The sequence below is a fragment of the Coregonus clupeaformis genome, chromosome 4, assembly GCF_020615455.1.
Source record: "Coregonus clupeaformis isolate EN_2021a chromosome 4, ASM2061545v1, whole genome shotgun sequence".
In the NCBI taxonomy this organism is placed as follows: domain Eukaryota; kingdom Metazoa; phylum Chordata; class Actinopteri; order Salmoniformes; family Salmonidae; genus Coregonus; species Coregonus clupeaformis.
Genome location: NC_059195.1, coordinates 23,495,242 through 23,509,961, shown reverse-complemented (window position 1 = coordinate 23,509,961; position 14,720 = coordinate 23,495,242). Strand labels below are relative to the sequence as shown.

Here is a 14,720-nt window from a genome sequence, read left to right as displayed (position 1 = left end):
ACAGCGCTTTAGATTATACAATGATTCTATACACTATACTTGCTTGTTTTGTCACATAAACTGAAATTAGGCGAACTATTATAATTTTACCAACCAGAAAATGGCGGAGTGATTTCTGAATAGTGCATATTTTAAAGACCTTAAAAGATGACTTCGCCAATCCCCGTTTCATACCCATTGCGCTTGCGCGCGTCCAGGGCTACCAGGAAGCAAACACGAAGTAGGTTGATGATCTACAATGTGTAGACAGAGAGCTGTAGAAAAGGTACGATTTCTATTAGCTAAGTATTAACTCTTAGTTTTTGTTGAATTTTAACACCAGGATGTCGTAGCCTACTCTTCATAGAGAAACTCTAGTTTTTGTGGACAGATTCGAGGGAGTGACACTGGCAGTGCTCGACACTACACAGTGCTGTGTGCGATGTTTACATTATTGAGACACCACCATGCGATCAAGCAGCTGGAAATGAAGCTAGTTAGCTAACTAATGTATCTAGCTGTACTAGCTAATTGCTATTGTGGGGACTGACAGTTTATGTGAACAATCACAATATAGCTTGATAAATGTATGACTTCTAGGCTAACTAACTATCCCTTTTAGTTTGTGATAGGCGTTTGATGACGTGCCCATACACCTGCATTAGCTAGTATAGCTCTGCCTGCATGAACTGTTAACAGATTGTCTTAAAGTACAGTAAGCCTATTGCCATTACATATTGCCATTGCCTTTGCATTAGGCTATATGCAAACATGCCATGCACACATTAGTCTTCATATACAACTTGTCCTATAACAGGGTGTTTCATGCAAATTTAGCATGACCTCTATTCATAATTTAAAATAACCACAATGTAACCTTTTGTCCATTTGTTGTTTTTGTAAACACTGAACATTACTTTAGCAACCATTTCAGCTAATGTAATAATAACTGCAGTTGAACTGTGTTCCTGTACTCTGGAAGAAAATCCTCTGTGTGTGTCTCTTGTGTTTGGCCCTGTCTTTGTCTGTTCATGGCTCTCACATGCTTCTAATCAGCTTGACAAACAGGAAGACTCTGCGGAGAGGTGATAACCGTGGCTACTTTAAGGACAACACTAGTTACTGTATATAGCCTAGGTGATGTCCTGTGGCTTGAGAGAGGAGCAGAATAGCTAGACCTGTTTGGGATGTTGTGTTAGTAGAGGGAGAGTGGGAGGAGTTAAATGTGGCTACTATCTAGGCCTAAATGTACTGCTGTAGTCAACTGTATGGAGAGTGACCTGAAACTAGCAGGGTTAGATAGGGTGGGTTAGGCTGTGAACAGTTTCTCTCAGCACTGGGGTGTGTGCTGCGGACAGTGAAGGCCTAGCTTACTGCTGTTGTCTTTGTTTTCTCTGCTCTTACTGTTTTTCTTCTTTTGTTTCTTATTTCCCACCTCTGCGTGCTCTGCCTACATGTCGGCTCTTGGCCTGCACTCATATACCAGCTTACAGTGGTATTGTTTTGTTGTGTGTGTTTCAGTGAGCCAGGAGCCCTGCGTGTGTGTGACCCCAGCCTCAGCCATGGCGTGCTGCCGGCTCAGCTCCAGACTGTGTCCCAGCCTGTGCTCCCGCTCCTCAGCGTACACTCTGGCCCTGGGCTTGGGCTTCGTCACCCTGGGCTCCTCCCGCATCCTGCTGCTCAAGTTCTCTGTCAACGCACGTTAGTACTACATTGTCATTTATGGACTTCAGTTTGAATCAATGTTTTTATGTAACTGTTTTTTCTCTTCTTTGACCTGTAGAGAACAAGTATGACTTCCTCCCTGCGTCTGTCAACCTGCTGGCGGAGGGGCTCAAGCTGCTCTTCTGTCTTGGCATGTCTCTCAGAGTCATGGTCAGAGGTAAGAGATGGGCACTGAGGGAGATGACACCATCTTGTCCAATGTCCTAATTCAGCATGTTTAGAATTGTTGTTGTCGAGCAAGAAAGTACATGAGAGAAGGGAAATTAGAGATGAAAGTGTATGTATTCCAGAGGGTCGTTCATGTCGAGAGCTGGGCTGCTCCTCGGGCTCTGCCTTCCTGAGTTTCATGAAGTGGTCCATTCCCGCCTTCCTTTACTTTCTGGATAACCTCATCATCTTCTACGTCATGACCTACCTACAGCCTGTGAGTTTATTAATAACACACTGCAGTGTCCTAAATGCCCATGTTAAAGCCTCAGTTGTCTCTGATTCCTTTCCCCCTCAGGCCATGGCAGTGTTGTTCTCCAACTTTGTCATCCTGACCACAGCCATCCTGTTCAGAGTTGTGCTGAAGTAAGTCACAGTTTTGTTCTGGACATGGTGTTCTGTACTGGGCCTATATGTTTGTTTACATAGCTGATAGTGGCACTCGAGGTATAAGTTTCCCCTAATGACCGGTCTAGGATCAGCTTACCCTGCCACAACCCTAACCAATGCAGATGTTTTTATCTCACTATCAAATCATTTCTGGGTAACAATTAAGTACCTTACTGTGATTGTTTTCTATTAAAATGGTCAAAAAGAAACAAAAATAGCTTCTCAGCAAGGAGCAATTTAGCTAGGACTGTCTGGGAGTGGTGAGGGGAAAACTAGCTGTTATTGGTAGAGAGGTTTGGTACTCTTTCTTATTGGTCTATTAACACATTTACCTCCTTGTGATGTCACTAGACAGTTCAAAACTACATCCCACCACAACTGGCTGAAATTTCAGGCGGTCTTTTCAAACAGCTCTTACACTAAAAGGGCATTATCATTTTCACAGTATTATTCCAACCTTGTAGTGTGGAAATGTATATAAAACACAGGAAAATTGTGTTTTTGACAGCACTGGTCAAGCTGGAATCCGTACTTTGTGAAACTGGCACGACCGTTTGCGATATTACAACAAAAGTTATTTCAAACAACAAATACTGTTTTGTTTTTTTACCACAAAACTGGATGCTCCACTCTTCCGTTACATTAAACAAAACAAAAACAATAACAGCTTGAACCATTATGGAGGAAAAATCTTAAACAGATTTCAGATCAGCATTTAGGGTCAGCCTATTTCGATGGGCTCATCTCTGACTGCTGCCATTCCCCTCCTCTCCCCTAGGAGACGCCTGTCCTGGGTGCAGTGGGCCTCCCTGGTCATCCTCTTCCTGTCCATTGTCTCCTTGACGATGGGGTCGGGAGGCAGCCAACTGGCCATAGCGATGCCGGGCCTCCACCCCAGCCCCCTCTCCCCACCCACCAACAGCTGCCTGCTCTACACACAGCTAGAGGAGCAACGAAGGAACGACAGGTTGGCAGAGGGCTGGATGGGAGGGAAGGAGGAAGGGAGGCAGTCTGTGGAATTCAGCACTCCTCTGTACAGTGTCCGTATTAGGACATCTTCACACATCCTACATGACACCACAAGTCTTCTTTCCCTGTCAATAAGTCAGTCTAAGTCAGTGTTCCTGCTGTCTCCTCTCCCTCCCTTCCAGTAACTCCAGCACATGGAGCTCAGTGCTGCCGGGGCAGGCTGAGGCGTGGCGGGGGAGGCTGATGAGGACCCTGCGCTCCCTGGGCATGGGTCACGTCCTCCTGGTGCTCCAGTGTTTTATCTCCTCTATGGCCAACATCTACAACGAGAAGATCCTCAAGGAGGGAGACCAGCTCCAAGAGAGCATCTTCATCCAGAACAGCAAACTGTAAGAACTCATGTGAATGTTGGCACACACATGCATGAATGCAGACATATGACACACTCACATATGCACATAGCTTCCAAACATCCCAATAACCACCAACTACACACAAACAAAAACACACCCACCCACACCCCATCTCAGTCTAAAATCTATGTATGTGGTTGCAGGTACATGTTTGGCATGCTGTTCAACGGTCTGACTCTGGGTCTAGGGGGCGAGGCGAGGGGTCTAACCATCCACTGTGGCCTCTTCTACGGTCACAACGTCTACTCACTTGCACTGGTGCTGGTCACTGGTAGGCCACACATACACACTGAATTAATCCCATACATTGCAATGGACTGGTTCATTCATTAGCATGAATAGGTACAGTATATACTGTGTATATAATATATGCATTATTATTGATACACTATTCATGACTAATATATTGATCCATTATTCCTGACAGTTAGGGCCTGTTGGTGGCATTCATCCTGAGGCTGATTATTAGGAATGCATTATTATTGATACATCATTATCAATATAAACATTATTATTAATACATTACATAATTTATCAGTAGCTGCCCTGGGCCTGTCAGTGGCGTTCATCCTGAGGTTGATTATTGTAAATGCATTATTATTGATATATCATTATCAGTATATACATTATTAATATATCAAATGTTTTATCCCTAGCTGCCCTGGGCCTGTCGGTGGCGTTCATCCTGAAGTTCAGAGACAACATGTTCCACGTGCTGACAGGCCAGATCACTACAGTCCTGGTCACGGCCCTGTCCCTTTTCCTCTTTGACTTCCACCCCTCGCTGGACTTCTTCCTGCAGGCACCCGTGGTGCTGCTCGCCATCTTTGTCTACAACGCCAGCCGGCCCAAAGATCCTGAGTACGGCCTACAGCGTGAGAAGCTACGTGTCATAAACGGAGAGGTGCTGCAGAGGTCGCGAGGGGTGAGGACATGCTTGAATGTATACAGTGCATTCGGAAAGCATTCAGACCCCTTGACTTTTTCCAAATTTGGTTACGTTACAGCCGTATTCTAAAATTCATTAAATTGTTTTTTTCTCCCCCTCATCAGTCTACGCACAATACCCCATAATGACGAAGCAAAAACAGGTTTTTAGACATTTTTGCAAATGTATTAATTTACAAAATTATTCAGACCCTTTACTCAGTACTTTGTTGAAGCACCTTTGGCAGCGATTACAGCCTCAAGTCTTCTTGGGTATGATGCTACAGGCTTGGCACACCTGTATTTGGGGAGTTTCTCCCATTCTTCTCTGCAGATCCTCTCAAGCTCTGTCAGGTTGGATGGGCAGCGTTGCTGCACAGCTATTTTCAGGTCTCTCCAGAGATGTTCGATCGGGTTCAAGTCCGGGCTCTGGCTGGGACACTCAAGGACATTCAGAGACTTGTCCCGAAGCCACTCCTGCGTTGTCTTGGCTGTGCGCTTAGGGTCATTGTCCTGTTGGAAGGTGAACCTTCGCCCCAGTCTGAGGTCCTGAGCGCTCTGGAGCAGGTTTCCGTCAAGGATCTCTCTGTACTTTGCTCCGTTCATCTTTCCCTCGATCCTGACTAGTCTCCCAGTCCCTGCCGCTGGAAAACATCCCCACACCATGATGCTGCCACCACCATGCTTCACCTTAAGGATGGTACCAGGTTTCCTCCAGACGTGACGCTTCAGGCCAAAGAGTTCAATCTTGGTTTCATCAGACCAGAGGATCTTGTTTCTCATGGCCTGTGAGTCCTTTAGCTGCCTTTTGGCAAACTCCAAGCAGGCTGTCATGTTCCTTTTTACTGAGGAGTGCCTTCCATCTGGCCACTCTACCATAAAGGCCTGATTGGTGGAGCGCTGCAGAGATGATTGTCCTACAGGAAGGTTCTCCCATCTCCACAGAGGAACTCTAGAGCTCTGTCAGAGTGACCATCGGATTCTTGGTCACCTCCCTGACCAAGGCCCTTCTCCCCCGATTGCTCAGTTTGGCCGAGTGGCCAGCTCTAGGAAGAGTCTTGGTGGTTCCAAACTTCTTCCATTTAAGAATGATGGAGGCCACTGTGTTCTTGGGGACCTTCAATGCTGCAGACATTTTTTGGTACCCTTCCCCAGATATGTGCCTCGACACAATCCTGTCTCGGAGCACTACGGACAATTCCTTCGACCTCAGGGCTTGTTTTTTGTTCTGACATGCACTGTCAATTGTGGGACCTTATATAGACAGGTGTGTGCCTTTCCAAATAATGTCCAATCAATTGAATTGACCACAAGTGGACTCCAATCAAGTTGTAGAAACATCTCAAGGATGATCAATGGAAACAGGATGCACCTGAGCTCATTTCGAGTCTCATAGCAAAGGGTTGTAATACTTATGTGAATAAGGTGTATATATATATTTTTTAATACATTTGCAAATAAAATCTAAACCTGTTTTTGCGTTCATTTTGGGGTATTGTGTGTTGATTGATGAGGAAAATGTTTTATTTAATCAATTTTAGAATAAGGCTTTAACGTAACAAAGTGGAAAAAAAGTCAAGGGGTCTGAATACTTTCCGAATGCACTTAGAGTATGATGATCACACACACACACACACACACACGGAAATCTATACACACAGGCACTCAAACATAAACACAACCCACTCTCACACATATACAGTGCGACACAGGCAAACACACATACACACAGAGACTGCTCTATGTGAGGGCAGCCATGATTCACATTTGTGTGTAATATGATTTAGACTGTGGGGAAACTAATGTGATTCTGTGTAATGAACAGAGTTTAGATTCCCACCACAGCCTTAGCCCTGGGTAACTGCATTAGATTTTTTTTAATTGGGTTGGTTAGAGTATGATGATCAATGGGAGGTTCTCGATCTATGGAGGCTTTGTGAGGACACGCTCTGTGTGGAAGTTGCCTGTAGACATAGATCTAGGATCAGCAAACCTTCCCCAAATCCTTAAGGTGCAAATGGCTATTAGGTAAACACAGTCAGAAATGTGAAAGGGTAGTGACATTACATAGACTGTGTTGTGAGAATCCCCCCTAAGACAGGAAGCACACCAGAGCAACGGACGGTTAGTGTACTGAAAAACAGTGTGTGGCCATCCTATCGTCTCTGACCGCAGAACACCACCTCTGGCCATCAATTTCAGTTCATTTGCTGTCGATTTATACTAGGGATGGGCACGGTTAATCGAAAATCAGGATATCCAAACGGACGTTAGCATTCGATTACTTGAATGAGTGTTCATAAATTAAATTAGATTATCCTTGTGACATTGTTACCTACAAGGATATACCATGTGATTTTAAACACTTAATTTAATAGAACAACAAACTTTTGAATGTTGTTTTTATAACTGTGTGTTGCCGTTGAGCTACTGCTGTGCATTAAGCCCTCCGGTCTGCCCTGACATGGGTATGCTATTTTCTCCACTTCAAATAACAATTACTGGCGAGACCCTGACATAGTTTCCACAAGACCTGACACAGATCAATGCAAAACACTCACCAGAAAACCTTTTTGTAACAGAATCAGTTCTATCAAACTAATACAAAAATAGGAACACAAGACTTTATCGTTGGTCTTTTTACAGAAATGTTTGGTGATCGACTAGGATCACGATCGACCGGTTGGTGGCCCCTGCCCTAGCACAATACCTCAGATATCCCTCCATGGGTGGTAGACTGGAACACCTTACACTATACCTCAGATAACCCTTCATGGGTGGTAGACTGTAACCCATTACACAGTACTTCAGATATCCCTCCATGGGTGGTAGACTGGAACACATTACACTATACCTCAGATATCCCTCCATGGGTGGTAGACTGGAACACATTACACTATACCTCAGATATCCCTCCATGGGTGGTAGACTGGAACACATTACACTATACCTCAGATAACCCTTCATGGGTGGTAGACTGGAACCCGTTACACTATACCTCAGATAACCCTTCATGGGTGGTAGATTCAAGGCCTGGTTATTTATTCATGTTCCAGAATGTTGCATTTGACCTAATGAAACCCACGTTTAAGAGATTACATGTCACCCCCAGGAAACTCATTGGGGTTGGTAACTGTAACGAAAGGCCTACACGTTTAAGAGATTACATGTTATCCTAGGAAACCCATTGGGGGGGGGGTGGTAACTGTAACTGCATGTGTCTAGAGAAGAGGGTGATCGGGTGAAGCCAGCAGGGGTTGTATGAAGTAGCAGGGATTGTTTGTAGGGAGAGCGAGATGGATAGACCGCATGCCTTCAGAGAATCTGAAATAGCAGTCGCTTCTATTTAGGGAGATGGGTGGACCGCATGTCTGTCCTCAGGCTATGTGTATTAGGGTTATTAGGGTGTCCTCAGCCCCTGTCCCCCTCTCCTCTGTCCCTCTATCCCTACCTCCCTCTATCCCTCTATCCCTACCTCACTCCCTCTATCCCGTCCTCCCTCTATCCCGTCCTCCCTCCCTCCCTTCTCGTCTGGTCTGCGAGTGCCAGGCTTGATGCCCAATAGGCTGCAGGGCAGGCAGGCATGAAGACTGGTGACGGCCCAGAGCCAGAGAGGAGAGAGGGCAGAGGGCTTAAAAGAACACCAGCCATGGGGTGTGGAACAGAACAATACCTCTACAGAATACCATCCATGGGTTGTGGAACAGAACAGTACCTCTACAGAACACCAGCCATGGGGTGTGGAACAGAACAGTACCTGTACAGAACACCAAATCAAATCACATTTGATTGGTTGTATACACATATTTAGAAGATGTTATTGCGGGTGTAGCGAAATGCTTGTGTTCCTAGCGCCAACAGTGCAGTAATATCTAACAATTCACAACAATACACACAAATCCAGAGTCCAGAGTATAAATATATACTGAACAAAAATATAAACGCAACATGGAATGTTTCATGAGCTGAAATAAAAGATCCCAGAAGTTTTCCATACGCACAAAAAGCTTATTTCTCTCAGATTTTGTGCACACATTTGTTTACATCGCTGTTAGTGAGCATTTCTCATTTGCCAAGATAATCCATCCACCTGACAGGTGTGGCATATCAAGAAGCTGATTAAACAGCATGGTCATTACACAGGTGCACCTTGTGCTGCGGACAATAAAAGGCCACTCTAAAATGTGCAGTTTTGTCACACAACACAACGAAACAGATGTCTCAAGTTTTTAAAGGAGCATGCAATTGGCATGCTGACTGCAGGAATGTCCACCAGAGCTGTTGCCAGAGAATTCAATGTTAATTGATCTACCATAAGCCGCCTCCAACGTTGTTTTAGAGAATTTGGCAAGACATCCAACCGGCCTCACAACCGCAGACCATGTGTAACCACGCCAGCCCAGGACCTCCACATCTGGCTTCTTCACCTGCGGGATCGTTGCTTTTATATATTTTTTACACACTCTGACAACTAGCTCTCACAGTCTCATGTCAGAATTAGACGTTAATCCATGTTTTCAAATGTCACATTTTGACGTGTTTAAGATTAAGTTTAGGCATTAACTCCACATTTTTAAGGTTAGGGTTAAGTTTAGGCATTAACTCCGAATGGTTAAGATAAGGGTTAAGGTTTGGGATAGGCTTAAAACAAAAATATCAAGTAGCCTAGCGTTTAAGATCGTTGGGCGAATCCCCGAGCCCACTAGGTGAAAAATCTGTCAATGAGCCCTTGAACAACGCACTTAACCCTAATTGCTCCTGTAAGTCGCTCTGGATAAGAGCGTCTGCTAAATGACTAAAATGTCAAATGTAAATTTCTATCGCTGGATTCAAACTTGCAACCTTTGGAATACTGACTTGTATCATGGGTGACCTGGCAGCTTTACTCAGAGATAGTCAGTATAGTTCTATTATCACACTACTCAGGGCCCACTGTTAGAGCTCATTCACCTGATCAGAAAGAGAGAGAGGAGGGAGAGAGAGAGAGAGGAGGCAGGGAGAGAGAGAGGAGGGAGAGAGCAAGAGAGAGGAGGCAGGGAGCAAGAGAGAAAGAGGAGGCAGGGAGAGAGAGAGAGGAGGCAGGGAGAGAGAGGAAGCAGGGAGAGAGAGAGCCATTGGGCTGCTTGGTCTGTCTGTCCACCACAGACTGGGGCTGGGTGGGTCCCCCTGGAACTCTTTAGCGCTTAGGACTGAGGGTCTGGGCAGAGCAGAGGGGACATAGGACATACATTACCGCAACTAGGAGTGCATCTCCATGATGTATCTACATAAAGGCCTACTCTACTCTCCTATCGCTGACACACTAACTTTATCTGCACTACATCATCACTAAACAACTAATGTAGATGGAGGCAAGGACCTTAGCTCCCTCAATCCATTACTGTACATCACATCAGTACTTTAAACATTTTGTGGTCAGCGGTTTCCAGGATATTAAAAGCATACAGCTCTGTTTAGTCATATTTTACCCTAATGGCCATTTCATACAGCTGGCTATTGATTCTGAGCTTCACTGCGTGGGTATTTGATGTATATTATTTTATTTTAACCTTTATTTTAATAGGGAAGACATACTGAGACCTAGGTCTCTTTTACAAATGTGCCCTGTATAATACAACATCAATATCCACATTACTCCTGAGTGGCGCAGTAGTCTAAGGCACTGCATCGCAGTGCTAACTGTGCCACTAGAGATCCTGGTTCGAATCCAGGCTCTGTCGCAGCCGGCCGCGACCGGGAGATTCATGGGCGGCGCACAATTGGCCCAGCGTCGTCCAGGGTAGGGGAGGGAATGGCCGGCAGGGATGTAGCTCAGTTGATAGAGCATGGCGTTTGCAACGCCAGGGTTGTGGGTTCGATTCCCACGGGGGGCCAGTATAAAAAAATATATATATATGTGTTCACTAACTGTAAGTCGCTCTGGATAAGAGCGTCTGCTAAATGACAAAAATGTAAATGTAATAAAAAAAATAAAAAGGAGTGGTTGTCCCACTGGCTGTACCACTGGTTGTACCACTAAGTTGAATGCACCAATTTGTAAGTCGCTCTGGATAAGAGCGTCTGCTAAATGACTTAAATGTTAAAATGTTATCATCTCTTTCACTGTTGCTTTTAGCCCAAAACTACGGAGAAAAGCAGCCTTCCGCTGTTTACCTCTGCATTTGCGTCATTCTGATTGGTCAAAAAAAAAATAATCTGACTATCCGGATATCCCCAGAAATGTCCTGATATTATTTGAATAGTGAAATAATGTCAAATGCCCATCCCTAGATTCTACATGTTTTTAATCGCTGTTGTTCACCGACACCGAGCAGGTAAACGCTAACCATACCGCATCCACCCACTGCTTTCAGAAGTTCGTCTTTCTGGTGTTATTCCTCTCTAATCTCCACCATGCTTCCTTTTGTGTTTGTGTAGGATGGGGAGGAGCTGGAGAGGCTGACCAAGCCCAACACAGACAGTGAATCAGAGGAGGAGTCTCTCTAGCCACCCATTAAGACCTCATAATGGCTCAACCCTGTGAGGTCATCAGAATGCCTGGCTCTGTGACATCACAATGGACAAACTGTCAGTCCTGAATTATGACTTTTCTGTAACCTGGCCTGTGACATCATCAGCCTGTGACATCAGAATGGACATACTGTGGCTGTGTATTATGACATCAGAGTTGCTTGGCCTGTGATTTTGTTGGCCTACTGTGATTATGATGTCATAATAATTGATTGTACATCATAGATGCGGTAAAGAGGTCAATGGAACTAAACAGAAACAAGGGAAATGCCATGGAAACGCGTGGGGAAAAGATCCTGAATATCCTGACTGACCCCCAGAAAATGTTTCCTACATTTAGGCTATTGTTTATATGTGTATTTCAAACTATGTTGAGGTAAAAATCTGAGTATAATGCTTGTATGGATGTTAACCCCAATACATGTTTATGTCATCGTCACCAATCAACTGCATTGCAGTTAAAAAACGACTTTGACTACCACATGCGATTTCTGTATGCTAGCTATGCTACCAGCTTATACGAACGGGAGTTAGCATTTAGCAGTCACTTCTTTTAAACCTGAAAAGAAACAACTTCTAAATGTTATGCTGCGAAAACAGCCAAATATATCAAAATCAAATTTTTGTAACCAAATTGTGTGCCTGTTCACATTTATCCACTTTGTTAGATCAGATTTGTTGAATGTGCGCTAATCCGGCGTCCTTCTATCCCCCATGGGCTGCGTTCCATGGTCCTCTTTACCGCATCTATTAAAAAATATGCTTGTTTGTGTATGAATATGTTATACAAATAATATTGTAATGGAAGAAATGCTAAATATACAATTTTGTATATGTTATTGTATTTAAAATAATGCTATTGCTGTTATTGACACACTGGCAAAGCTGTCATATATTGAGAAGTTAATATCTGCCGGTTATGATCTTATTTTGTCTCTTTTTTTCAAAAGCAGAGTTGTTGTTTTTTGCGTTATGTTGGTGGCTAATAAGAAATCTACTCCAGGCTGTTGGACCGTTGAGAGCTAAATTAATTTGTCTTTCTGATGGCCAACCACTCAGTTTGTCTTATCATTATTAAGCGCTTACAAATACCATACAGTACCAGCACAAGGACCATGTGATTTGCTCTGGTCTCAGTCCATGTTATGTTCAGAAAATCTGATGGTAAAACATGTAAGATTGTGTTTTACATTACACACTGAAAAATAACTGCCTTCTCTAGTGGTTTACATGTGTTCAACTGTGTTACTCCTCTCCTATGCATGCTTATTGTGCCATATAATTTACACTTCTACCTTGTATTCAAAAAAGTTTATTGTGGAGTTAAGTTTATGAAATCAGTAGAATTATGTTGTATACATTTAAGGCAATTTACACCTGGTTCCTTACATGACCATTCTTATGATACAGTGCATAATTACTATTTTTCTAACACAAAACAGTCAACAGATTACCAAATGAACATTAAAAACTACTGCCAAAAATAACATAATTTGTCTAGGGTACTGACTGTATTTTCCCATTCTGTTGATCTGAGTTGTCATGTTCAAATTGAACCAACAGGGGGAGGTGTAGCATAATATATGTTTACTGTGTGCATAGATAACTTTTGACTAGACGCTTATACAAAGTACTGAGATGTGTATTACCTCAGAGAAACTGTTGATAGTAAACAAAGTTTTATTTGTAAAGCACAATGGAGTATAAATATGAACAGTATGTAGCAACAGGAAACTTTACAAAAGAGAAATAAAGTTGAAAATAATCTTAGAAACGGACAGTTATAGCTCTGATATAGCCTCAAATAAAACTTCCTCAAATAGAAAATCCAATAAATACAAACGTTTTGACTTATCTTTACGCTTGTATCTACAATAAGGTCCAGACTGTGGAAGTCTAAATGAAAATTTGGTCAGGAATGGAATTGAAGTAGACAAAGAAAATTTGAAATGTTGAAAAACTGTTGATTGTAATTCTTAATACACAACAACAAGACTGATATAAAGAGAGATTGAGATTGATGACATCACTATCCAATCCTTTATTTCCTTCTAGTTCAAAACCAGGAAGTACAGAGCTAACCCCTGACCCTTTAACCCTGTGCATAAACTTCCTGAAAACACAATCCACTAATAAGGAGGCGAGACAAAGTTTATACTCATGCCCGTCACACACACACACACGCCCAATTTTAATGAAATTCCTTTCCCCTACCCCTAGATACTTACTGCTAACTTGTAGATCTGATTCAAGCAACATGGTGGAAATCCCATCTAGACTACCAGAGGGCTTGCGTACACCTATCTGATCCATTCAAATCTACAAAGGGCCATCAAGAAGCATCTACGAGATTAGGCAACATACCCTTTAGAAGCCATATCATTGCTGATAGACTATTGACTATTGACACCCTCTCCCCGCCCCCTTTAGTAACCGTATCCCTGGTGATAAGCGTCCTGGTAACCGTCATAGCCATTGTGATGGTACCCGTAGCCCCCGTACTCGTCTTCGGGGCAGCGCATTCCCAGCGACTGCTGGATGGCCATCTCCTGCCTGCGGAGCTGCATGGAGTCCACCAGGTCATAGATGTTGGCCATGGACCACATGGGGCTCGGGTACCACGACTTGACGTTGCCGTCCTTGCCCACCAGCAGCATGGAGAAGTACTCTGGGCTGATCTGGAAGTAGTTGCGGATGTCTTTGACCAGGGCGGCTGAGAGGCCCTCACGCTCCACAGTGGCACTGCCTGGAAGAGGGAGAGAGCGATGGAGAGAGTCAGTCAATAGGCTTTTGTATGTTTGATTTCTTTGACTAAAGAGGCGAAGGCATTCTCGCTCCACGGCCAAGCTGCATCTCTAGAGTTAGAAAGGATTAGATTGTGTTAATACGGCTATGGAATAATTGTATTTAATATTATCCATTTGATGTGAAAGTGTGTGTGGATTCATTTTGTTGTCTTTTGAAGGTTCTGCTCAATTCAACACCTCTGCTCCAGCCCTTGGCCCCATCATCTTCCCCTGCAAAACTACCACTTCACTCAAGGAAAGTAGTGATGGGTATTCCGAGTCTTTTCGGTGAGCCGGATCATTTGACTCCGTTCAGCTAAGAGACCTTAATTTGGCTCCCAAATAGCTCTTTGTTCAGTAGTGCTTCAAAATACCAAATCCAATACGTAAAGCCTAAAATGTTGCCTGCAATTATGTCACATCGTGATATGCAAGTACAATTTTTACCTGATCATTTCTACCTGACCAAATTATTAGATGAACTGCAAAGAAATGAATAAAAAAATGGAATGCACTGCAAAAATACGTATGGACCAGAATGAGGCTCTCTCCTCACTATCAATTTTTACTGCAGTGAGGAATTACAATCTTCAGAGAATTTTTTTATAATGTATCTGCAGATAATTGTTGTCGGGAGCTCAAAAACCAGTGGTAATAGTGTGTAAATGAGGGAGCCAATTGAATGGCTCTTTCACAGATGCAATTCGGTTCCCGACGTTCAACAAAAAGATCAGTTCAAAAAGAGCTGTTCGTTCGCGAACGACCCAACACTAAAGGAAAAGTCCCCAAAGAGCACATAGGAATACTATTTGGC

The 14,720-nt window shown here is 43.6% G+C and overlaps 2 protein-coding genes across 3 annotated transcripts in view; one reads left to right on the top strand and one right to left on the bottom strand.

The window, feature by feature from the left end:
• Positions 1 to 186: 186 nt before the first annotated feature.
• slc35a5 (solute carrier family 35 member A5) lies at positions 187 to 12,364 on the top strand. Of its 2 annotated transcripts, XM_041868499.2 has the most exons (10): positions 187 to 265; positions 1,501 to 1,680; positions 1,763 to 1,861; positions 1,995 to 2,128; positions 2,210 to 2,277; positions 3,080 to 3,268; positions 3,453 to 3,659; positions 3,827 to 3,954; positions 4,340 to 4,608; positions 11,028 to 12,364. In XM_041868499.2, the coding sequence occupies exons 2-10, from the start codon at positions 1,542 to 1,544 to the stop codon at positions 11,094 to 11,096; spliced, it is 1,302 nt and encodes a 433-aa protein (XP_041724433.1). In that variant the 5' UTR covers positions 187 to 265; positions 1,501 to 1,541; the 3' UTR covers positions 11,097 to 12,364. The 2 variants fall into 2 exon arrangements, with proteins under 2 accessions (XP_041724433.1, XP_041724434.1); XM_041868500.2 differs by lacking the exons at positions 187 to 265; positions 1,995 to 2,128 and having other exon boundaries at positions 1,595 to 1,680.
• The window catches only part of ccdc80 (coiled-coil domain containing 80), a 30,180-nt gene continuing 27,513 nt past the window's right edge, over positions 12,054 to 14,720 (bottom strand). The window contains exon 9 of the mRNA XM_041868498.2: positions 12,054 to 13,866. Coding sequence (XP_041724432.2) covers positions 13,547 to 13,866 — 320 coding nt within the window. The 3' untranslated portion in view covers positions 12,054 to 13,546. The remainder of the gene's footprint in view (positions 13,867 to 14,720) is intronic.

Excerpts from the sequence above, each read along its gene's own strand:
- slc35a5 (XM_041868499.2), top strand. The coding sequence starts at position 1,542 with ATGGCGTGCTGCCGGCTCAGCTCCAGACTGTGTCCCAGCCTGTGCTCC. Across the intron at positions 2,278-3,079 it reads CTGTTCAGAGTTGTGCTGAA|GAGACGCCTGTCCTGGGTGC; the intron begins GTAAGTCACAGT and ends CCTCTCCCCTAG. Across the intron at positions 4,609-11,027 it reads TGCTGCAGAGGTCGCGAGGG|GATGGGGAGGAGCTGGAGAG; the intron begins GTGAGGACATGC and ends GTGTTTGTGTAG.